Source organism: Elephas maximus, chromosome 1 (genome assembly GCF_024166365.1).
Source record: "Elephas maximus indicus isolate mEleMax1 chromosome 1, mEleMax1 primary haplotype, whole genome shotgun sequence".
In the NCBI taxonomy this organism is placed as follows: Eukaryota; Metazoa; Chordata; class Mammalia; order Proboscidea; family Elephantidae; genus Elephas; species Elephas maximus.
This window is the reverse complement of record NC_064819.1, coordinates 120,480,659-120,505,913: the sequence shown is the minus strand read 5'-3', so window position 1 is coordinate 120,505,913 and position 25,255 is coordinate 120,480,659. Positions and strand designations below refer to the sequence as shown.

The 25,255-nt window shown below is 39.3% G+C and overlaps 1 protein-coding gene across 5 annotated transcripts in view; it reads right to left on the bottom strand.

The window, feature by feature from the left end:
- FAM83B (family with sequence similarity 83 member B) overlaps positions 1-21,824 on the bottom strand; it is a 94,764-nt gene extending 72,940 nt beyond the window's left edge. The window contains exons 1-3 of one of the 5 annotated variants that reach the window (XM_049894504.1): positions 21,583-21,655; positions 19,640-19,669; positions 564-1,067 (exon numbers count right to left, since the gene is read on the bottom strand). In XM_049894504.1, the coding sequence (XP_049750461.1) occupies positions 564-1,019 (456 nt within the window). In that variant the 5' untranslated portion in view covers positions 1,020-1,067; positions 19,640-19,669; positions 21,583-21,655. The other 4 variants (XM_049894494.1, XM_049894476.1, XM_049894486.1 and 1 more) reach the window with 4 other exon arrangements.
- Between the last annotated feature and the right edge of the window lie 3,431 nt (positions 21,825-25,255).

Genomic DNA, 25,255 nt, shown 5'->3' with positions numbered 1-25,255 from the left:
GTTTATAAGCCCAAAATAAATATCTGATAAAGAGCACTGAGGCCTTAAAATGCTAAGTACCTCAAGGCCTTACTTTAGAATTTTACATTATTATACCTCAATTTATAATGTTTCCATATAACATAAGAACTAGATAAGTAATCATATAGTTCATTTAAAAGCATAAATCAGATCCAGACTAGGAATTAGGACTCAGTCCTATTGAGAAGAATTTTACCAGATCCAACAAAAAGATATCTCCTTTTACAGATTAAGAAAAATTTAAGTAGTCAGACTTATGACTGCGTGAAATCATCTTATTTCCAGTCCACACACACCTAAGTCTTTGGGAGGAGGAGGTCTCTTGGGGGTATGTACATTATCAAGAGAAAATTCCCATCTTTAGCAGGGACCTAATGCCACTGTCTCAGATATATGCAAGATATAGCAAAGTGTAACCTTCCTATGGATAAAGTATATTTACTGAAAATAGGTATGGTTCATATACAGAGATTTTCTGATCAGCATATATATCTATTATAGTACTCCCCAGACTTTTCTACATGTCAAAATAAAAATATTACCTTTCTTGCTTCTTTTATCATCTTCCGAACAGTTTCCTTTATTGTAAGTAGTTGTGCTCTTGGTGGATTAAAAAGGAGCTCTATATGGGTGCCCCCTAAGAGTCCAGGCATCACATATGGCCAGCCCAAGTCGAGGTTTGGCGCTTCAACGTCAGACTCAATGGGCCAGTATGTCCCAGAAGATGAGGTATCATCACAGGAATTATCAGTACCATGTATTGTACTTTGTGCAACTTTCTGGACATTTTTTAGAATATAATCAATTTCTTCCTCAGCTAGAAATTCTGAAACTCGTTCGTTGGCAAGAAATTCTTGGTAGGCTTCTAACCCGTGTTCAATCAGCGTATCAACAGCTACCCGATACCATTCCTTGTAGTGAGGCTCAATGTAGTTGTCTGATTTACATTCATCATTCAATGAAGAAAGCATTGATGAGGTCTCCATGCTTGCAAGCATTTGACAAGTGCACGTTCAAATGTCCATTCATGCAGTGACAAGACGTATCTGGTTGTTCGAAAAGAAGGAAACCAGGTCAGTTAGCATTCTGCAATCATATACTTTACGATACATGTCAACTACTTATTTTTACATTTACTTATTTCTATTATCATCAGTTCAAAATAATATACATGTCATAATGACAGTAATAGCACCACAATTCACAGATCTATCACAAAAAGGCTAAAACAGATTTCCTTTTAGAGACTGCTGGCTGATTTTCCTTTCCCGGGTCACTCTACTTTGAGTTTTTCACCTAAGGCCTCTTGCTTCTCTGACATCCAGAAAGCCCATCTTTCTTCACTTTAACATGGGATCAAGCATGGTGGTATCCACTTCTAGAAACCTTTTTGGTCTTAAATAATTTAAACAGAACTAAAATGTAATCAAAGCCTGGCCAGCCATTCATACAAGTCTTTACTGAGTACTTATACTGAACATAATATGCCAGATGAAATATGAAAGCACAAATCACCTACCCTCTAAGAATTTATTAATTAGTTGGAGAGGCAAAACACACACACAAAACAGTTAGCACATTGAACAAAGCACTATACTGCTAAGGACCAAGATGAGTAATGTCTTTATTCAGTGCTTTAAGAATAAAAGCAAGTAAAGATCATTATGGAATAAATGAGTTACAGACAGCTCAGCAGAGGGTGTGGGCCTCAGATGAACTTGCGGCAATGAGTAAGAATGTGACCATCAGGTCAATACACCAAAGTCAATTGCTTTTCTGTACACCAGCAATGATCAGGCGGAAAGAATGAACACTGGCATCCCACACAAGAGTGTTTTACGAGCAAAAGCACAGAATAGCAATGAGTTTGGTACATTCAGGAGTCACCAGAAAACTTGATCTGCTGGACAGCAGGTTCCTTTTACTAAGAGTAAAACCAAAAAACCAAACCCAGTGCCATCGAGTCAATTTCGACTCATAGCAACCCTATAGGACAGAGTAGAACTGCCCCATAGAGTTTCCAAGGCGTGTCTGGGGGATTCGAACTGCTGACCCTTTAGTTAGCAGCTGTAGCACTTAACCACTATGCCACCAGGATTTCCCTTACTAAGACTAGGAGATAAAATTAAATAAACAAGATGGAATCAGGTATGAAGGGACACTAGATATTTTTGTGATGCAGCAAAAGGTACGTATAAAGCGATTAGTCTCACAGCAGCAGAGGGCTGGAGGAGGGTCTTTGCGTGTTCAAAAACCCAATGAAGGAATGAAGGGAATATGCTAAAGACGGTTCAGAGAAAGAACTCCTAAGATTTGGGGACATCACAGCATACAGGTGATGAAGCAATTTAAGACTTCAAAGATAAATAAATTTCTGGTAGAAATTAAAATCTGCCTATCCAAGCTCACCCTCAGTCCCTCATGATGTCCACAAAGTGTTATTCACTCAATCATTCACTCACTCAACCACTGTGTGAGATACTCTACTAGACTTTATCTGTATCAGATAGAAAACAGTCCACTCTTTTGAAGTCATGATCTCCATTGTGTGAATTCGAACAAATTATAACTCTAAGATGTGCTATACAAAACCCAAACCCATTGCTGTCAAGTTGATTCCGACTCATAGTGACCTTACAGCACTGGTAAAATGCTGATTTGATCAAAATAATCTAAAAAATCTTTGCCAGGTACCCTGCCCAATTGTTAAAAATTTTCCACTTAAGTCAGTCTTTCAGGTCTTGGGGTTTGTGATTCAAAATTCAAGTATGATTTGGGAGAGAAACCCAGGAAGCCATTACCATTTATTGACTCCTTAGCCCAAAGTATGTAATGAGAGTCACCAGATAATCATAAAGAGTACCAAGACTTAAAGGAATGGATGATAGGACCAGTAAGTTTTGCTGGGGGGCAAGGAGTCAAAAAGATCCAGCATATACTAGGGCAGAGCTAAGGGGCATAGAAAACAAACGGCATCTCACTTCACTGGAGACAAACCTATCTCCGGGCTTAGAATTGTTACAGAGAAAGTCCCAGGATAGAGAAAGGCTAAAGATTCAACCTAAGAACAAAAACAAAACATGCTCTTTTCTGTCTCCTGAGTCATAACTTGATCCAAGCCTGGGCAACAAGAACTGTCCATGGATACTAGTCCCCACTTTGCTTCACTTGAGTCCTGGAGTAGGAAGCCAATGTGTCTATCTCAAATGTTATTTTGGTGGAGCTTTGCAGAAACATACTCTCACTCTTCCTTGGGCAGAAGGAAGAATGCCAAATTGGTCTGCTAGTGTAAAAGCTATGACACAGAGAGAGAAAAACAATTTTTTTTATTATTATCTAATAACACAAACTTAATCTTTTGACATGCATAGGGATACATGCTGAAATTTTCATAAATCTCTCAATCATTGTATAAGTCCCCATCACCTTCATGCTAATCACATTTAATTTCATTTCAATGGATCTCAACAGAGGTGATTTGCCCCCCTCAGGGGATATTTGGCAATGTCTGGAGATAATTTTCATTGTCATGACAGGTGAGGAGCTATGCTTGTTGCCATTGCTGTTAGTTGCCTTCAAGCCAATATCTAATGTGTAGAGGCCAGAGATGCTGCTAAACATTTTACATTGCACAGGAAAGGCCCCACAACAAAGAATCATCTGACCCACACAGCAGTAGGGCTGAGGTTGAAAAATCTTCAAGGTGCTCACTTCATGTGGCTGATTAACAATCTTTTCAATACTCATGTAAGTTCTGTCTTGCACATAGTACTCATTTTTAACAATGAAATAAAGTTCTTATTTATGTGATCAAAATCAATCCACATGCTTAAATTATACTTTCCTAAGGTTCAGTGAGGTGTAATTTTCATTTGATAATTCCAGCCCATGAAGGTACAAGCACCCAGGGACAACATGAAAACTGTACCTATCATTTGTAATTATTAAAAATGATAGGTAACTACTGGTGTTCATAAAAATTTGAAGTTTTCTGTTTTAAATTTAGCCATTCATTTCCTATAACATGTGATGCTAAAAGCCTGTTACATAATTGGAACTTAACACACAATGTACTTAAAAAATTGTATTAATTTCTGAGCTTTAGCTATGCAAATAATACTCTGCGACTGTAAAAAATTCATTTTGGAACTATGTCTAAACTGAGAAATCATAAAGGGGACAACAAAAGGACTATGAAAGGAAAATGAAACCACAAGGACAGAGATGGAAAGTTAATGAGGAAGAAAAAGAAGTGAAAATGAGAAAAAAGGGAAAACTATAGGACTAATCAAATAGCAAAGCAAGATACAATGCAAAAACCTACAGTACAGAAAAATGCAACAACCATGAGCACTGCAGTGCAGATATTATAAAAAAGAGTTAAGAAATAAGTGCACTTGATAATGCCCTGCTGAAAAAGCTATAGTCTATCCACTGTCTGGAGATGCTCACTTATATAAATAAGAGTTGTTTAAAAGGGATACTTGCGAAGGTACCATCTATAAATAAATTTTAAAAGAGAATAACAAGGTAATGGTGCTTACATCAATGGTATTGTATAAAATAACCAAAAAACCCATTGCTATCAAGTCAATTTCAACTCATAGACAACTGTACAGAACAGAGTAGAAATGCCCCATAGGATTTTCAAGCAGGGGCTGGTGGATTCAAACTGCCAGCCTTCTGGTTAGCAACTGAACTCTTTAAGCACTGTGCCACCAGGGCTTAGTTACAGATTTAATATAGCACTCTCAAGAGCTGAATCACTGAACATTTGAAGGGCTTTATTTGAAGACAAAATTGAATGCATTGACTTTAAATATACGAAAAATGCATTATTTTATTAATGATCATTAACATTTCCTAGAAAGTATATTATTTTCGGAAACTCTGGTGACGTAGTGGTTAAGTGCTACAGTTGCTAACCAAAAGGTTGGCAGTTCGAATCCACCAGGTGCTCCTTGGAAAGTCTACGGGGCAGTTCTACTCTGTCCTATAGGGTCACTCTGAGTCGAAATCGACTCAACAGGAGTGGGTTTTTTTGGTTTTACATTCTTTTCATATACCAGGCAGAGTTGATGAGGAAAACCAAACCCTGCCAAGATGTATAAGCTGGGCAGGCCACTAGGTTCATCCACTATTTAGTGACATATTCCAGAAAAATAGCCTTACAAAGTACGTAATTCCAATTCACATCTCAAAAACATTATAAATTGCATTCAAGATTGAATCTTCAGTATCGTTTGCGGAAAACGGAAATTCCTAATCTTAAATATGTAAATAAAAAGGATATAATAGTAGGCATAAAAGTAGATTTCAATTCATGGGCTACTCTGGAAGACAGCGGGGCCATTTCTTACAAAACTAAATCTGGATTACTATATGATGCAGCCATTGCACTCTTGGGATTTATTCCAGAGAAATGAAAACATGTTCACACAAAAACCCACACATGCATGTTTCATAGCAGCTTTACCTGCAATAGCCCCAAGCTAGAAACAACCCATAGGTCCTTCAACAGATGAATATTAAATAAACAGTGCTGTATCCATACTATGTTGCTGTCAAGTCAATTCTGACTCATGGCGACCCCATGTATGCAGAGTAGAACTGTTTCACAGGATTTTCAAGGCTGTGACTTTTTGGAAGCAGATTGCCAGACCTGTCTTTTAAGGCACCTCTGTGTGGGTTCAAACCGCCAACCTTTCGGCTAGTAGTTAAGCGCGTAACAGTGTGTGCTACCCAGGGACTCTTACATAGCAATAAAACAAACTACTCATACATGCAACTACCTGGATAAATTTCCAGAGAATTTTACTGAGTGGAAAAAAAAAAAAAAATCCCCAAATCCCCATAATTCCATTTATATAACACTCTTGAAATAACAAAATTCCAGCAATGGGAAATAGATTAGTAGTTGCCAGGGTTAGGAATGGTGTGGAGACAGGAAGGATGTGGCTACTGCTATAAAAAGGTAACAAAAGAGATCCCTGTGGTGATGGAAATGGCCTGTATCTTAATTGCATCAATTCCAGTATACAGGTTGTGATAGTGTATTATACTTTTACGAGATACTACATTGGAAGAAACTGTGTAAAGGGTACAAGAAATATCTCTGTATTATTTCTTCCAGCTACAATTACCTCAAAATAAGTAGTTTAATTAAAAAATCATATTGGTAACAATGTCACATGCCTTGGAGAGAAAAAAAGAAATGCATGGCATAGACAATGAGATGGTCTCTAGATTGCGAATGCCAGAGTTCAAACCCTTGTTCCCCAAATATTATGAAGATCTTGGACTAGTAACCTAGTGTCCACACACCTCAGTTTCATCATGTATGGAAAGGATCACAAAAGTATTCACCTCACCAGTCTACTTTAAGGAATAAATGAGGTAATGCACATAACGTGCTTAGCTCTTCACATTATTTGTTGTTGTTGTCATTGTTAGGTGCACCCATATGGTTTTGACTCATAGCGACCGTATATACAATAGAACAAAACACTGCCCAGTCCTGCACTTTCCTCACAGTTGTTTCTATGTTTGAGCCTATTTTTTCAGTCACTGGTCAAACCATCTTCTTGAGAGTCTTCCTCTTTTTCACAGACCCTCTACTTTACCAAGCATGATGTCCTTCTCCTGGAACTGGCCCCTCCTAATAACATGTCCAAAGTATATAAGCTGAGGCGAGAGTCATCATTTTCACACCAACATAATTCCAAGGGGTGCTTGTAGTGACTGTTACTCAATATATTTGCCATCTTGGTCTACACTATAGGAATTTCAGATATCAGATAATAAAAAGGTCCCAAATACATGTTAATGATATTAAACATTCACTATCATTCGGAAATATTTATTAATTCCTATAGAGAAATTCATAAGGAAAACAATAAACAAATTGTTTCCTGAGAGAGCTCATACTCAACAGTCAAATTCCAGAGGAGTACTCTGTGTGTGGTATAAAATGAAGTGAAATTGAGACATACTCATCTTTCACCAACAACTGAATTAGTCCTCAACTGCATTCTGTCATGATATCAGTAGTCCAGATGCTCTGATAAATACAACGGGATCATCCTGATAGAGTTATACGTTATGCCATGCTAAAGTACTCCATTTTGGGCCTGGTCCTCATCAATATGTGTAACAATCATTTGAATGAATCAATAACCATTGAAACAATTTACAGAACTGAATAACAGCATCTGTTAGATCCCCGAATCAATAGTCAAAATGGTCTTAAAGTGGGGAAATAAACCAACATCCACAAGAATAAATACAATTACAATAAATTTAAATATCCGAATTTAGATTAAAAATGAACTACACCAGTATAGGATTGGGCAGGGTTTGGGGCAGACTACACCATGAATAGAAGGCAAATGGGAAAGGTTTGCCCAAAGAGAATACTAAGATACATAAGAATGGTTTTCTTTTATATGAAAACTTGCCATGGGGAAGTGGAAGCATCTTAAGGGCCAAATGACAAGATGCAGGTTCCCCTAGTGGCATAGTGGGTCAGAGCCCTGCTCTAGTATCAGATCACCCAGGATTTGAATTCTGACTCTGACAACTTGTCGTTTCTAAGACCTTGGTAAAGTTTCATGGGTCTAAGCTTCATGTTCCTCACCAGGAAAATGGTTAAAATAAGAGTACTGGCTATAAAGCATTTCTGTAGAAGTTAATATAAAAGCCCTCAACACTATCTGCCACAGAAAGTACTAAAAACTTGTTAGGTAGTAATAATAAGGGAGGAATCACATTGAACATTAAGGTTGTGTAAAGTAGCAACAGAACTTCCTCTTTGTTATTTTCTTATCGAGTTCCCTGTTTCTGTATGTAATCAAGTAGAAGACCTATTTTCGGAAAGATTGCTATAATATGTAACAATCTGGGTTCTTGGGCCCTCTTTACTTCAAAATTCTAAAATGGATATGTATTTTGCCTTCTGAAAAGATCTGTGATACTCACAAACTTGCTAACTTTGCTCGGAGATGGGAGGCGCCTAGAGAAGTGTTTCAAAATTAACTGGTGTGACAGGGAATTGCCTACTAGCCTTCTTCCCAGTTTCTCCAGAGTCAGCCTTCACAGCTCAGCTTTAATTCTTTGAAGTTAAATAAAACACATTAGGCATGCCGTGCTCAAATGCAAAAACAAGAATGTCAAAAGCTGCCTCTAGAGGTTTTAACAACACATGAAAATGCTTATGTTACTATGCTGTGCGGATACAAAGCAGGCTGCAAAATTATATAAGAGCAAAATTATAATGACAGAAAATTCATTGAAACACAAAGGGAAACAACACCAAAGTAAATAAATAAATAACAAAAAATAATAATTATGAAAGGTTGTCTTTGAGGGGTGGTTTCATGGGCGATTTTTTTTTTTTTTTAAGGCTACTTTTCTGTTTCCACCAAATGCTCATCAATGAATATGTATCATTTTGTCATGGTGAAGCATCTAGATAATTATTTTTGATGTCAGAATACCTATCTTACTTCTCATTCATACACTAAATTGACTGTAGTGAGTAATTCGAAACCCTGCACATAAAACAATTTAATACTTCTTACAGAAAGACACACAGGAACAAGTTCAGAATATCTAAAAACTACAGCTATATAGGTACAGGGGCCATAAAGGAAAAAAAAATAAAAATACCTAGATGAGTTTAATTAGGATTTGGTGAGTAGCTCACCGATATACAGTGCCATCTCTACTCTCCCGAGCTAGTATGAGAGGCCCTGCTGAGGGGCTCCCACAGCAACCCCCTAATGTGCTCTCACTTAACACACTTCATTTAAACGAATCATTCTCTGCCCTCTCCACAAGAATATGAGCTCTAAGAAGGCAGAGATTGTGCCTGATTAGCACAATTCTGGATGTTCAGTTAAATAGTAAGTTGGCTTATATTAGTAAGCTAATTTATAATAATAACTTCAGTATGCTTGTTAAATAATAAGCTAATGATATACTGCCAATGACTCAAGAAAATGGAATGACAGTTGATTAATGTATGATAGTCCAGAAAATGCTGATGCGTAAAATAATAATAATAATCATAGTAATACCCATGCAGAATTTTTTAAGATTTAAGCATATATTTATGTTAACTGGAAGTTACTTTTTTGGTCAATATAAAATACTACCTATTTGTAAAGTGCTTTGGAAAAAATACTTGGAAGAGTAATTAGGTACACCCACAGATCTATACGAAAAAAAAAACCACAAACTAATTTCAAATGAGCATTTTGCAAGATGAATGGAGATGTTATCAGGTGTCTTTTGGGGATTCGCCTTAAAATGTGTATTTGGTGGTGTTTATGTTAAAGTCATTCTGCAGGGAATTTCTGAGCATTTAAATTAATCTTAACGAAATGAAATTCTAAGTCTTATACTTTTCAACATAAGTAGTGATATAAGTTAAATGGAAAGCATAACTCATTTTTCTTCTATTTCTACCATCAGCTTTATTATTATATGACCTTATTTCAGAAGGATGAAAGGATTCTTTGGGTGTTTAAATGAATTTTGACTATAGACACTTAACGTAAAATTGGAATAAACTATATATTACAGAGCAAGTTCTCAGAAGTTGAAAAGTCTATATTTTACATTTTGATAAAACAGAGCAATTTGAGGCTTAAATTTATCCAATAAATCCTCCAGATTTGATCCCAGGTTCTGATTTCAAGAATGTATATCTATCTTTCTACTTCACTCAGCTAAGCTCGGCCAGCAGGGCATGAGACTGTTACACTGTTTTAATAAACCAATTTAGGGCAGGAAAACTTGCAACAGGATCTGCTTTTCTTGAGAACTTCAGATCGCTAGGGGAGATCACTTTTAGTACTGGCAGTGGTTAAGAGCTTAGCTGGTAACCAAAAGGTCTGCAGTTTGAATCCTCCAGCTGCTCTTTGGAAGCCCTATGGGGCAGTTCTACTCTGTCCTATAGGGTTGCTTTGAGTAGAAATTGACTCGACAGCAATGGGTTTGGTTTGGTTTTAATGTTAGCGTCAATGGTGTCAGAAAAATCACTGCTGAGATATTCTGAATGCTGGGTTCCAGAAGAACAAATAAAATGCTGTGTAATACTGGAGGCTAAGAATTTTTCTCAAATGCTATCAAAGCTACTTACTTTCCACACATCAGGACTCAGATCTGGGAGCTTAGCTCATCTCTATCTTCACTCTGCTCTTCTCTCTGTCAGTACTATCTCCCCAGGACAATCTCATCTAGTCTTATAGCTGTAAATATCATATAAGCACTGATGGCTCACAAATGCCATCTCCATATTCTACCTCTCCCCTAAGTTCTAGAGGCATATCCAATTGGACATGCCTTCCTTTCTGGACACCTTCCCTCAATGCTTAACATATTGTTTTCTTTACATTAAATCTGCCAAGTGAGTTCCAACATTAGGGTCTTTGCACTAGATATTTCATCTGCCTAGAAGGTCCTTAGGGGCTTGTGTGTTGCTGTGATGCTGGAAGCTTTGCCACTGGTATTCAGATACCAGCAGGGTCACCCATGGAGGAAAGGTTTCAGCTTAACTTCTAGACTAAGACAGACTGGGAAAAAGGACCCAGCTTTCTAGTTCTGAAAAGAATTAGCCAGTAAAAACCCTATGAATAGCAGCAGAACATTGCCTGATACAGTGCTAGAAGATGCGCCCCCCAGGGTTGGAAGGCACTCAAAAGTCAACTGGGGAAGAGCTGCCTCCTCAAAGTAGAGTCGACCTTAATGACATGGATGGCATAAAGCTCTCAGGGCCTTCATTTGCTGATGTAGCACGACTCAAGATGCGAGGAAACAGCTGCAAACATCCACTAATAATTGGAACTAGAATGTACGAAGTATGAATCTAGGAAAATTGGAAATCTTCAAAAATGAAATGGAACGCATAAACATCGATATCCTAAGAATTAGTGAGCTCAAATGGTCTGGTATTGGCCATTTTGAATCAGACAATCGTATAGTCTACCATGTCGGGAATGATGATTTGAAGAGGAATGGTGTTGCATTCATCAACAAAAAAAAAATTTCGAGATCTATCCTGAAGTACAACACTGTCGGTGATAAGATAATATTAAAAAGCCTACAAGGAAGAACAGTTAATACGACTATTATTCAAATTTATGCACCAAACACTAAGGCCAAAGATGAAGAAATTGAAGATTTTATCAGCTTCTGCAGTCTGAAATTGATTGAACATGCAATCAGAATGTATTGATAATTACTGATGATTGGAATGTGAAAGCTGGAAATAAGGATTAGCAGTTGGAAAATATGGCCTTGGTGACAGAAACAATGCCAGAGATCTCACGATAGAATTTTGCAAGGCCAATGACGTCTTCACTGCAAATACCTTTTTTCAGCAACACAAATGGCAACTATACACATGGACCTTGCCAGATGCAATACACAGGAGTCAAATTGACTATATCTATGGAAAACGACGGTGGAAAAGCTCGATACCATCAGTCAGAGCAAGGCCAGGGGTTGGCTGCAGAACAGACAATCAATTGCTCAAATGCAAACTCAAGCGGAAACTGGAGAAAATCAGACCAAGTCCACAAGAGCCAAAATATGACCTTGAGTATATCGCACCTGAATTTAGAGACCATCTCAAGAATAGATTTGAAGCGTTGAACACTAATGACCGAAGATCAGATGAGTTGTGAATGACATCATGGACATCATACAGGAAGAAAGCAAGAGGTCACTGGAAAGACAGGGAAGAAAGAAAAGACCAAGATGGATGTCAGAGGAGACTCTGAAACTTGCTCTCAAATATCGAGCAGCAAAAGCAAAAGGAAGAAATGATGAAGTAAGAGAACTGAACAGAAGATTTCAAAGGGCAGCTAAAGGAGACAAAGTATTAAAATGGCATGTGCAAAGAGCTGGTGATAGGAAACTAAAAGGGAAAAACACACTTGGCATTTCTCAAACTGAAAGAACTGAAGAATAAATTCAAGCATCAAGTTGCAATAGTGAAGGATTCTATAGGGAAAATATTAAACAACGCTGGAAGCATCAAAACAAGATGGAAGAAATGCACAGAGTCATTACACCAAACAGAATTAGTTGACATTCAACCATTTCAGGAGGTAACATATGATCAGGAATCGATGGTACTGAAGGAAGATGTCCAAGCTGCACTGAAGGCACTGGCGAAAAACAAACCCAAAAACCCATTGCCATCGAATCAATTCTGACTCATAGCGACCCTAAAGGACAGAAAAAAACAAGGCTCTAGAAATTGATGGAATATCAATTGAGGTGTTTCAACAAATGGATGCAGTGCTGAAGTGCTCACGCATCAATGCCAAGATATTTGGAAGACAGCTACCTGCCAACTAACTGGAAGAGATCCATATTTATGCCTATTCCCAAGAAAGGCGACCCAACCAAATGCAGAAATTATCAAACAATATCATTAATATCACACACAAGCAAAATTTTGCCGAAGATCATTCAAAAGTGGCTGCAGTAGTATAATGACAGGAAACTGCTAGAAATGCAGGCTGGATTCAGAAGAGAACGTGGTACCAGCAATATCATTGCTAACGTCAGATGGATCCTGGCTGAAAGCAGAGACTACCAGAAGGATGTTTACCTATTTTATTGACTATGCGAAGGCCTTCGTCTGTGTGGATCATTAACAAATTATGGGTAACACTGCAAAGAATGGGAATTCCAGAATACTTAATTGTGCTCATTAGCAACCTGTACATGGATCAAAAGGCAGTTGTTCAAACAGAACAAAGGGATACTGAGTGGTTTAAAGTCAGGAAAGGTGTGCATCAGGGTTGTATTATTTCACCATACCTATTCAGTCTGTATTCTGAGCAAATACTCTGAGAAACTGGACATATGAAGAAGAAAAGGGCATCAGGATTGACGCAAGACTCATTAACAACCTGTGTCACGCAGATGACACAACCTTGCTTGCTGAAAGTGAAGACGACTTGAAGCACTTACTAATGAAGATCAAAGACCACAGCCTTCAGTATGGATTACGCCTCAACATAAAGAAAACAAAAATCCTCACAACTGGACCAATAAACCACATCATGATAAACAGAGAAAAGATGGAAGTTGTCAAGGATTTCATTTTACTTGGATCCACAACCAACACCCATGGAAGCAGCAGCCAAGAAATCAAAAGATGCACTGCATTGGGCAAATCTACTGCAAAGAAACTCTTTAAAGTATTGAAAAGCAAAGACGTCACCTTGAAGACTAAGGTGCGCCCGACCCAAGCCATGGTATTTTCAGTCACATCATATGCATGTGAAAGCTGGACAGTAAATAAGGGTGACCAAAGAAGAACTGACACTTTGAGTTGTGGTGTTGGCGAAGAATACTGAATATACCATAGGCTGCCAAAAGAAGGAACGAATCTGTCTTGGAAGAAGTACAACCAGCATGGCGAGACTTCATCTTACATACTTAAGACGTGTTGTCAGGAGGGATCAGTTCCTGGATAAGGACATCATGCTTGGTAAAGTACAGGGTCAGCGGAAAAGAGGAAGACCCTCAATGAGATGGATTGACACAGTGGCTGCAAAAATGGGCTCAAGCATAACAACAATTGTAAGGATGGCACAAGACCAGGCAGAGTTTCATTCTGTGGTACATATGGTCACTATGAGTTGGAACCGACTCAACAGCACCTCACAACAATGGAATGTTCTTTCTTTTCATTCTTATCTTACTCATATACCACCTCCTTATAGAAGTCTTCCCGACTACCCTTTCTAGAAAGCCCACCCTTTCTGCCACACTTAATTGCATCACCTGGCTTTATTTAACACAGCACTTACCCTTATGTGAAATAACCATGGTTTTTATCTAATTACTTGCTATTGCCTGTATCTCCCTCACTAGAAAGTAAGCTCCACAAAGGCCACTAAGCTGGTGTATTCTAATTTATCAGTGCCCCGTCATATTGGTTGTTAGATATTTTGAGTATCACTGCTGCTTTGGATAAGGTCACCAGCAGCCAGAATTGACCCCAGGGCAACTGGTATTTGTTTGTTTTCTTACATACCAAGTCTTTTGGACCTATGCTCAGTTTTGCCCTGTCTATTCATAAAAGAGAAATAACTAGGGATCTCTCTAACCCCTCGTTTGTTTGCCTTGCCTCTCTTTCTCCTCACTTCTCAAACTCCTGAATACCACAAAAAGTAGAGTCCAGGAGATTGCAACTTTATTTTCAGAATGCTAGTTTAATTTATAACAAAGAAATGATAAATTCAGAAGAGAACACTGCAGGCAGCAAGGGCCCAATGAAGTAAAATGTTGAGTATGTGTCATGTGCACTCTTGTCCTACCTCTTGAGCCTATTTAACACAATAAAGTCACTTTTCTACATGTTGACATTTACAGAAGGACAGGTGTCACAGGAAAACACAAAAAATATGTGCTCCAGCATGAACTATTAAAGTTGTTTCTCAAATATATCTGACAATAGCACTGTTCTTCACCTGTGAAAAACACGGAAGTCTGCAAATAAAATATCTCAAGAAAATGTATCTTGCTTAGGTATGCTGGGAACAGCTAGTAAAGGTAAAAGTATGTTATATATTAGAGGCAAGAAAAACAATCCTGAACCATTAAAAAGTAGAAGTTTAAATACAAGAATAATTTTCTGGAAATTATGTACATTAACACAAGTTTATTTAGTTCAAACGTTTAAAAAAATACAAACTAAATATCAATTTTTTATTTAGCCTGGAAACGCTTTAGTTTCAATTTGGGTAACCAAACCTAACCAAGCTTGTTGCTGTCGATTCAATTCTGACTCAGGGTGACCCTAAAGGACAGAGTAGAACTGTTCCATAGGGTTTCCAAGGCTGTAATCGTCACAGAAGCAGACTGCACATCTTTGTCTCATGGAGGAGCTGGTGGGTTCGAACCGCTGACCTTTCGGTTAGCAGCCCAGTGCTTTAACCACTGTACCACCAGAGCTCCTAATTTGGGTAAAGAGCCATATGAATAATCAGAAAATCTAAAACAATCCCTATGTCCAGCAATTATTTCTTAGTCATTTGCCTTGGGATTCACTTTTAATCAAGCCTGTTTAGATAGCTATATCACAACAGAAATAAGTGTTTCATTTTTTAATTTTTCCCCAGAAATTCCCAACAAAGTCTGACTGGAAAACTCATCCACATTAGTTCATACCTTTTATTCTCTCCTAAAAAGCTTCTTTCTTAGTTCCTCTCGCTTGTTTATAGAACACTTATGCACAGGGATGTTAATAAGTGACAAAGAAAGAATTATTTTTAAATGTGCAAAACGCTATCTGGATTTCCATCAATGGAGTTCCAGGGCTTGTGGATTACATATTAACAGTAACCTAGGTTCCCTGATTTTTATCTTCACAATTTGGCTTAATTTCTCTGATAGTGGGACTAAACTGGGAGATTAATATTAACTGAGACAAAGCTGATGTTTTGAAAGCTCTAGTCATGGGTGCCTAAACCAGACCTGAACAAGAAAACACACCTGGCAGCTCCTTTGTTTCACTTTCATGTGTTCTTAAGGCCTGTGCCTGTGTAAGACTGATTTCAAAGACAGGGCTCCTCTCTCAATCTCTAATTTACGCTTTCCCAAAAGAGATGTGGCTAATATTTTAGGAATTCCTACAGTATATATTCTTAAGTAGAAAGCCTTGGCATTCTTTCCATGATGCTATCATTGATTACGTTATCTAAAATGATTTGTCTTCTCTTTGCTTCAATTTTAATCATCTGCTATACAAATCAAGAAAATTGCTCACACAAAACAAACTGAATTGTTTAGGGGACAATGGCATCACTATGTTGTTATACTGAAAGCATATACTAATTCATTTTTTAACTCGGATAATTAATTACCTAGTCATTTACTAGACACATTCAAACATCTGCTTAGGATGTTCAAAGTCCCCTTCCTCAACTCTCTGGGGAATCATATTTTGGATCTGATGACCTGGGGGAAGTTTACTCCTTTTTCCTTTAAAAGTTCTTGCTCTTCTATATGTAAGACTTCACCTGCTAAATGAGAATAAATCTCCTCTATAAGCAAAATACTGAATTTGAATTAGCTTTAAAACTATATATAAATAACAGGATTCTGAATCTTGGCTTTGAGTAAGCACAGAGGTAACTGATTTCTCAGAGAATAACTCTGAACCTGAATGTACATGAATTGGTCTAGTATTGCACAATTGCTTTTGTAATAAAGCACTTTCTATATTTTCTATGAACTAATGCTTTTTTGCAAGACATTAATAGATACAAAAATTATTGATGCTTGTGTTAATTTTAATTTTCTTTAGTACTATTTTTCTGAGATGTTTTTCATTAAAAGCTCAATTATATATACAAGTGGTCCTCTTAATTCTTCTGACCTTGAAAAGCCTGAATTTTTTTACCTGAGACACTGACACTAAATGCATCATTCCTATGATAAGCCCAGTATTTAATCCATCAATTCACAAATGTTTCAAGTGACTACACAGTGAGGATGTAAGGCTGTCCATAAACCAGTTTCAATAACATTGTTAATCTTCTTACCAGGTTATTTGTACAATTATTTAAATATTTCATTACAGCTCGAGCTTGTTTTATAATTTTTTTGAAAATGGAAACATGAAAGTCCTAATAGAATCAATTCAATGGCAACAAGTTTAGTTTTTTGGTTTAATATTAGTGATAAGATGTATATCTCATAAATTAAATATAATTGAGGCAATACAATATAACATGTAAATCATTGCAGATGTCAAAAGAGGCAAACCTTTAATTTTAATCGAGTGATCAGTGGACATGTGTTTAACTGTGAATGAAAAGAACAAAATTAATCAAAATCTATAAAATGCTAGTATATTTAATATTCAAAGTATAACTGAAAAGTTTATATTTTAGCTATCAGAGAACAGAATTTCCCTCGTGACATATGTTTATTATTTGACTTTCATACAATTGACTTTTATAGATTAAAAAAAAAAAAAAACTATGTACCAAAGTAGAGGACTACACTGACAGAAACGACAGCTAGAAGGAAAAACAAGTAATACTGAAAAACAAACAGAAGAATGGGACAGAAGAAAGAGAGGGGGATAAAAAGAGAAAGGTTGAAAAGGAATAAAAAAAGAGAAAGAAGGGAACTAAAAAGAAGGAAAAGAAGAGTATGAACGGGAAGAGAATATAAAGAAAGAACAGTAGGAAAGGAAGAGAGGGACAAGAAGAGACATAAGGGGGCCAGAGGGAATGAGAAGGGATGAGAAAAATGAAAGGAGGACAAGATGAAAAAGGAAGAGAAGTATTGAGACTGAAATAAGAATCATGGGAGAAAATCTGTCAAAGGTTCCTTCCTCTAAAAACAGCTTTATTTCATCCTTCTCCAGCAAATAATTCAGAAGTTACATGTATTTGAGAAAAATAAAATTTTTTAAAAACATCAGGAAACAGCTGTTGAATGAGTCAAATGAGACTACGTATTTGGAGCGAGGTGCTATTGAGAAATAAAGCTGCCATTGGTGCCTGTATATGTATATTAATGACATCCCACGCAAACTTCCCATGTTGAATGACTGTGTTACAGCCACCGAGGCAGATGATCCCAGTCTTTAGTGCTCTGAAAACTGCCTTGTCTTCCCAAGTAATGCTACAATCAGAGAAGCAACCTGATGTTTAAAAGAGAACTAAAACCTTTCGAAACGAAAACTTGACAAAAATGAGCTTCCTAGTGATACTTTGGGGAGATCTTAGTTAATATTATTTTACAGCACCCTCAGTAAAAAGTGACCATATGGGTACCGTAAAATAATGTTAACTAAGATCTCCCCAGAAGTTTTTGGAAACCCTGGTGGTGTAGTGGTTAAGAGTTAGACTGCTAACCAAGAGGTCGGCAGTTTGAATCCACCAAGTGCTCTTTGGAAACCCTATGGGGCAGTTCTGTTATGCCCTATAGGAACACTATGAGTCAGAATCCACTCAACGGCAACATGTTTGGTCTTGGTTTGGTAGAGAATTTCAGAATTTCACATTAACCCTTCATATTACCAATGAAAAACCTGTAAGGTCAACAGGATTTAAGTACTTGATCCAAAATAATGACAAACCCAGGTCTATCAATATTCACTTTCACAAATGGGTAATGAGTAAGATCTGCTGAGACTTTCAGAGAATACAAAGGAAAATGCTAAGTTGATGGATCTGGTCCATTCATTTCTATATGTATTTATACTTATCATTAGGTCCTTAAACCGTGAGCTTCCTGAGATCTAGAACAATACTGTGTTTCTCTCAGATCCCTAGAGAAGCGCACCCTGCTTGGTATGTAATAGATAGGCAATGAAAATATCCTTAATGAATGGATAGAGTAAAAGAACAGAAAGTTATAACCCTTAGACGTCATCACTGTTTAACTTTTTAAAAAAAACTCCTGCCAGTAACACAAAGATTACATCTGACTCTGTGCCAGTATTCAAGAGAGGTTGACTATTACTACTTCAGCTTCCCCAGACATGAGTAGTCTACAAATTACACAGCTCAACAGATAAATGCCATGCACCTTTAGGGGACATCTGGCCCTACTCCTGAGGACAGTGTGAAAATAAAACTGCGTAGTAATTAGATGTCCCCTGAGGAAAGGTTTCGTATCATTTACGATCATGCAATTCAAGCATTTCCCAACAAGACATGCATAACCAATGGATATCCCTTATATTTGGATCATCTCTCCAACCCAAGGTTCGTCTTCCTCACAGCAGCAGAAAACATCTTTGCTTCCCTACCCCCACAATTTATATATGTTAGGTCCCTAACTCCTGTATATACCTTCCGCCCCAATACCAGGGCCAACTTACCCCCAGTCCATTTCTGCTGCACACATATCCTTTCCACTGGAGCCCACCATTTCCCCAGCTCCTGTCCCAACAGCCACAGCACTCAGCCTGCCAATATCTGCTACTGCAATTCCCCTGGGAAGCCTACTCTACCCTTATTAACTGGCATACTCTACACAGTGCCCACGCCTACTGGCCGGCCTCTACTGGAAGGTTTCGTTTCCCATAATTTCAACCTGAAGGCTCAACACATTTTCTCAGAGAAATATTGGTGGCTTTGATGCTTCGTGGAATTTAGGTGATATCTGCATAAAATTTAACCCACAGAATCCTTAAAGCTGGTCTGTGAAAATAATCATCACTTAGAACTCTGTTTCCATAGGAGGTGGAGAGTAGGGAATATATTCTGATTTTCAAATGATATAGAGGTACCAACAAAACTGTAAAACACATCCCACTTCCAGGTTAGAAACAATTAAATGAACTAGAGTACCTTCAAAATTAACAGTAACATTTTAACACTCTATGAATTGTGAAATACGCTTGGGACACTCACATTTTGCAAGTTACAAAGGGACAGACATGCAAACTTACCTAACTAGATAAACAAGGACAACTTGTAATTGTACAAATAGTTAAATCAAGCTAAGTGGGGCCTTTTCGAAAGGTCTCCTGAACCTGACTTATGTTTTAGAAGAGGCTGGCCTAACAGGAGTCACATTTTCACCACAGGATTCTGCACATGTACAGTACAATCATGTTACTTACATCTTAGAAACTCAGATGTTGTAGAATGTACTGAAATGAGAAACAGGTAGGTGAGATGCTGTAGGGTGAGTAAGTCTTGGTCAAGAAAATACTCAATGAATGAACCTTCACCGTAAGCTATAAGAAGATATGGTAGCAGGAGAGGATATAATAGAACAATAAAAGTATTCAACCTATCTCAAAAGAGTTTGGTCACCTACAGTTAAAGTAATAAACTCAAGACAGCAATCACAGAAGACATCACTGAGTCAGCAACAAAGGTGTGGTTTGTCTCCATCTACGCAATCCCTTTCAGCAATTGTCCAACTGGCAATACTTCCCACAATAAATTCTGAACATCTGCAGTCAACAGCCTGCCACCTTCACAGGCAGGATCTACCCAGCCCTTCAGGCAGGCTCTGCAGGGTGCAGCTTGCACCCTAAATAGGTGTGTACACCATGCGTGCTCCGTGCCCAGGAGCAAGTAGGTGGGATTTGGAATTGGTGTGGGCATGTCTATCTTTCTGGGAACTCTAAGGAGAATGGGAAAAAGGCAAACAGAACAAAGACTCCCTGCTCCATCCTGGTTCACACGATTCTCATTCTTTAGTTATTCTGAATAACCAAAAGGCCCATCTTTCTCTTCCTCCTCCTTTTCATCACTGCTCCCTTCCTGTTGCTAGTCAGCACTGCTTTAGTCACAGCCCTGGGTTTCCCTGGGGCTCTTGTACTGGTTGGGGATGGGAAAAGGGAAGAAGGGAGGTGCCTGCCAGTAACCCAGCTGGATGTCTAGCAAGTGGGGATTTGAAAATGAGCTTTTGGGCATTATGATCTAGCCCTGATTGTGTGCCACCAGCATGCCTTTTTCTCAGTGTTCTGGCCCTCTTAGTTCTCACCCCCAACTTGTATGTCAGAGACCCTATAGCCTCTTCACTCCATACATAGCCAAGATTACTTCCTGTGTTCCTATAACTTCCCAACCTCCTCCCTACAAAGCACTATTGTCTTTTTACAGACTCATGATTCCAGCAAGGGACACATGCATAGTCACTGCCCCCTCATCCACCTGATCCAAGCAAAAATTCTCCTAGCAGGGCACACAGAATAGGCCTAAAGTCTCCGAACACCTTTTTGGGTGCAATTTCCTCTACTACCACTCTCTTCTTAAGGCCACCACAACCTAGACCAGTGGTTTTCAAACTTTGGTGTGTACCTGAGTCACCTGAAAAGCTGACCAACAACAGGAACCCGGGGTGAGGCCGACCCAAGTTTGAAAAGCATGGGTCTCGACCAACTGGGGTCAGAAATGAGATCGTATACAAATTTTAAAAAAGGGGACTTCATGGAGAAAAACTTTGTCTCATTTTAAATTCTACTCCGCACTCAAAATCTCAAGAACCCCCATGACCCTCCGCAGGCTAAGCTCCCCTACACTTTCGCCGTACAACACCCCTCTCGCGCGAGTGCGCGCACGTGCGCGGGCGCACGCACACCCACCCACCCACCCAGCCCCACACAAACACACAAACTACCCGCGCGCGGAAACACACACTTGCCGCGCGCGCAAACACACACACACACCCCTCCTTTCCCACCCTTTACTTCTTCTTCCCAGACCCTCTCCACCCAGTTCCTCTCCCGGGGTCCTTGGCGGACTCGTAGGGAGAGGAAAGTAAATCCAACTTCCTATCCCTCCGGGAACCCGGACCCATCCCGCCCGAGACTTAACCTTCCCAACTCCCAACTTCTCTCCCCTACACGATGATGAAAGAAAGAAAGAGCACAGAACTCAGCACCCCGGCGAATTTCCGATCCCGAGTGCGCTCCCAAGGAAGAGTCCCCTCTCCTCCCCTCCGTCCCGCGCGCCGAAGGTGGGTGCAGCCCGGGGCCCTGTAGCACGCGCCCCCGCGCCTGCCAGCCTCCCGCCCGCCGAGGCCCAGGAGGCGAGCCGGAGCCCCACTTACGACCTGGAGCGTCCCGAGCAGCGGGCTACCTCGCCTGTCGCACCGCGCCCGCCGCCGAAGTTTGCCTCCCAGGAAGCGTCGGGGACGAGGGAGGGGTGGGGGAGTTACCTGCCCAGCGTCAGGTCGGTGGAGGAAACCTCCTTCCCGCCCCGACCGCGCCTCCCTGGGACTAGGGGCAGAGCTTAGTGAGGGCGGGTGTAGAGACCAGTTGAAACAAGTCCGAAATCGTGCTACACCAAACTCCACGCAGCCAAAAAGCGCCTTGGAACCTGCCTGAGCTCAAAAACCCAACCCTCTTCTAGCAAAGTACTGTATATCAAAAAGCTTTTCTTTTCTGCTTGCCCTCGGGGCTACGGGGCAGTTACAAGTACCAGCTTCTAGGCTGGGGCAAGCAGAAACCCGGGAGGACCGCGGTGCTTACCTAGGTTGAAGGGGGTTGACCTCTCGGAACCAAGCTGCGGTCCCATCCCCGACCTTCCCTTAGCTCCAGAAGGCCAAGGGGGCCTCAAGGTGAGAGGAAGGGTTGTACTACCCTGGAGAGTGTAGGGCGAATTCAGTCGACAGTAGATGATTCTAATAGGCAACCAACACGGCAGACCCCTACCTAAGCTTGGAAAGGACCAGGAAGTGAAAGGTGGAAGATAAAAAGTGGTTGTGCATTTATATTCTCACATAAAAGAAGAATTTCAAATATCAAAGATTTGGCGTCGACATTTGACTTTCCTATAGGGTTGAAAAGCTGGTACTTGGTGGGCTACTGTGGAGCAATGCCATGGAAGAGCCATTGTAATTTGGTTTTAACATAAAATAATTACAGCAATTAATAAAATTCATTTTTATTTCCTTGTCTACATCTCAGTAAACCTGTGATGAGTATAATATCTTCTGTAGCCATGTCCTATATGTTCGCTATGAGTCAGAATAGACTCAACGGCAACGGTTTGGTTTTGGGTATTCTGTAGCCACGTAGCCTTCAAAGTTTAGCCACTTACAGCAAATGTTGAAAATGCAGCCTAGTACAGGAAGAAAGAAATTTAGGATAATAATAGGCATATTTTAAGCATTGGGCATGAGATGTATATAATCACAAAATAGAATTGATCCTTAAAAATGACTTTTATGGCTGTTTTGCCCTGTATAGAACACTGAGAAAACTGTTGGGAGTTGAGTTGGACCCTCATTGATGAGATTAAAAGTGATGTATTAGATGCTGAAACAGCATAAAGGTCAAAGGTGCAAAAATAGAAGGAAGCTCCAGGACAGTACAAACTTAGCTTGTAAACCACCCCTGTAACATTTAGTTTCTTTTCTTCAAAAGTATGTAGGGAAGTGTCTTGTTTTACATATGTAACTTCTTCCTTTGGTTCCTGTAATTTCCAAGTCACACATTTTAGCAATTCTGGTCTTCATTTTTGACATGTAGCAGTCTAGCTTAATTCATGTTCTTGGCGTGGTGCTGTTGCCGGCGCCTCTACTCCTGTAATTAATAAGTTTCTTGCCTCTCACTGGTCAAGAATGAACAGGTAAGGCATGGAGAATTTTCCACACAAGCAAAGCTTTATTAAAAGAAGCTTGTAAGTGGAGACGAGGAGGGCCTAGGCAATGTTTACCCTGTCTCCCAGAACAAAGGATTTCCATGTGTTCTGAGGTGGGAAAAGATTTACGTTTATTCATAGTTATAGGCGGGGTCTTCTGAGAGGTGGCCCATCTGGGCGGAGATATGTTAACTATAGTGCACATGCAGAAGCTTTCTAAGATGGCTTCAAGGTGGTTCCTATCCTGGAGGGCTCTGGGATTCATAGCAGGACTTATTATGGGGTGTCACACCTGTACAGTCACCTGTTGCCTGAGCTCGATTCCTCAGCTGTGGCTGCAGCCCCTCACTGCCCCTGGTGGAAGGTCACACAGTGGTCACAGATGGATGTTCTGTGCATGTCCCTGGGGCTGGTTACATCCAGCTGCTTCTGAAAGACAACTTTAAGGAAGTTTCTGGGCTGTTTTCTGATACCCTGCCCCATTGTTCTGGGAAATGGCTTTGTTTCTGCACCCTGGCTCATTTCCTATTACTTTGTTACTTTAATTTGTTTATGTGAATTGCAGATTTGGGGGCCTTTCTGTTCCCTGTCTTAGTGCTTCACTTACCAGTATGTTTCTACAGTTTATGAAAAATAATTCTATGTGTCTCTTAAAGGAGAAGTATTATTTGTGAATATAACTTATTGTGTTAAAAAAAGCAAGTGTATTTAGACAAATTGTATTTTAAAAAAAAAAGCAAGTATTTTTTGACAAAACAAATTAAAACTGGCCCATGAGAAAGTCAAATTGTATTAAAGTATGTACTCATGTATAAATCAAATGAAATCACCAAAAAAGCAGGAAATTTAGTATTAAAAGCAAATAAAAAAGATGAAAATGTAAGTGGAGAGGGAGAAATTATTAACAGTACTTTACTAAGGGCTTTCTATCCTTAGTGTGATGGGAAAATATATAAAATTGACCTCAGCCCTTAAGGAGCCTACAAGCCAGGTGAGGAGAGAAGACATATAACAAAGAAAGGTAACTACTAGTACAAGGCATTGTAAGGTGGAAAAGCCCCATGTGCTTCAAGAGCTAAGAGAAGGGAAAGATGATTAGCTGCTTAGATTATTGGAAAATGCTGACAGAACTTCAAAGAACTGTTGGAATTTGAGTTTGGTCGTAACTGATGAAAAGATTTGACAGAAGAATAAAACTGACATATAACTAGATGTTGAAACAGCAGAGCAAAAGAGGTAAGAAAGTAAAAGCAAGTTCCAGGACAATACAAGTGCCAGATTTGCCCCAGGGCATGATTGTGGTAGAAGGTAAACTGAGAAAAAAAGTTTGGAGTAATTTTCTTATCTTCAGAATGATGGGAATATTTACAATCTCGGATTGCTGTGAGAATTATGAATTAGAAATAAACTCACTAAAAAACCCAATAGTTTATGTAAAACACTTATGGTAGCATTCCACACATGGTCAGCCCTTAATAATTGGTGGCAATTATTATACTAGGGGTCAGATTGTGAAGAACCATGATTACAAGCTGGAGAATACACAGTTGTGTCTATTAAGGGGTGATATGAAGACTAATCTAGCAGTTGGTGCCCTTCCATATGAATTCTAGGCAGTTAGAAAAAGTAGGAAGGCCCAGCTGTGGTGAAAAAAGGGTGACCATGGTGGGAGTAGAGAAAAAGGAAAGAAGGAAATCAATTTGAGATCCAATGAGACTGAAAATCAAGAGGATTTGGAGTCAGATTGGATGTGGAAGGGAACTAAATAAGAAATAACTGGGTTTTGAAGCAATAGAAGTCATCAGTGGAGGGGAGGAAAGAAACATATGGCTAAGTATCCAAAAAGTAGTAAAAGACAGGAACAGAGTCAAGTGAAAGGTGGTTTTCCAGATATTGGACCACTCCAGAAAAAAGACCAACCCACTACTGTCGAGTTGATTCCGACTCATAGTGACCCTATTGGACAGAGTACGACTACCTCATAGGATTTCCCAGGAGCTGCTGGTGGATTTGAATTGCTGATCTTTTGGTTATCAGCCAAACACTTAACCACTGTGCCACCAGGGAAGGAAGCAGCAGAGGCTGGAAAGAATAGGTGGATAAGAAGAAAGGTCTAGAGGGGATGCGAAGAGAGATAT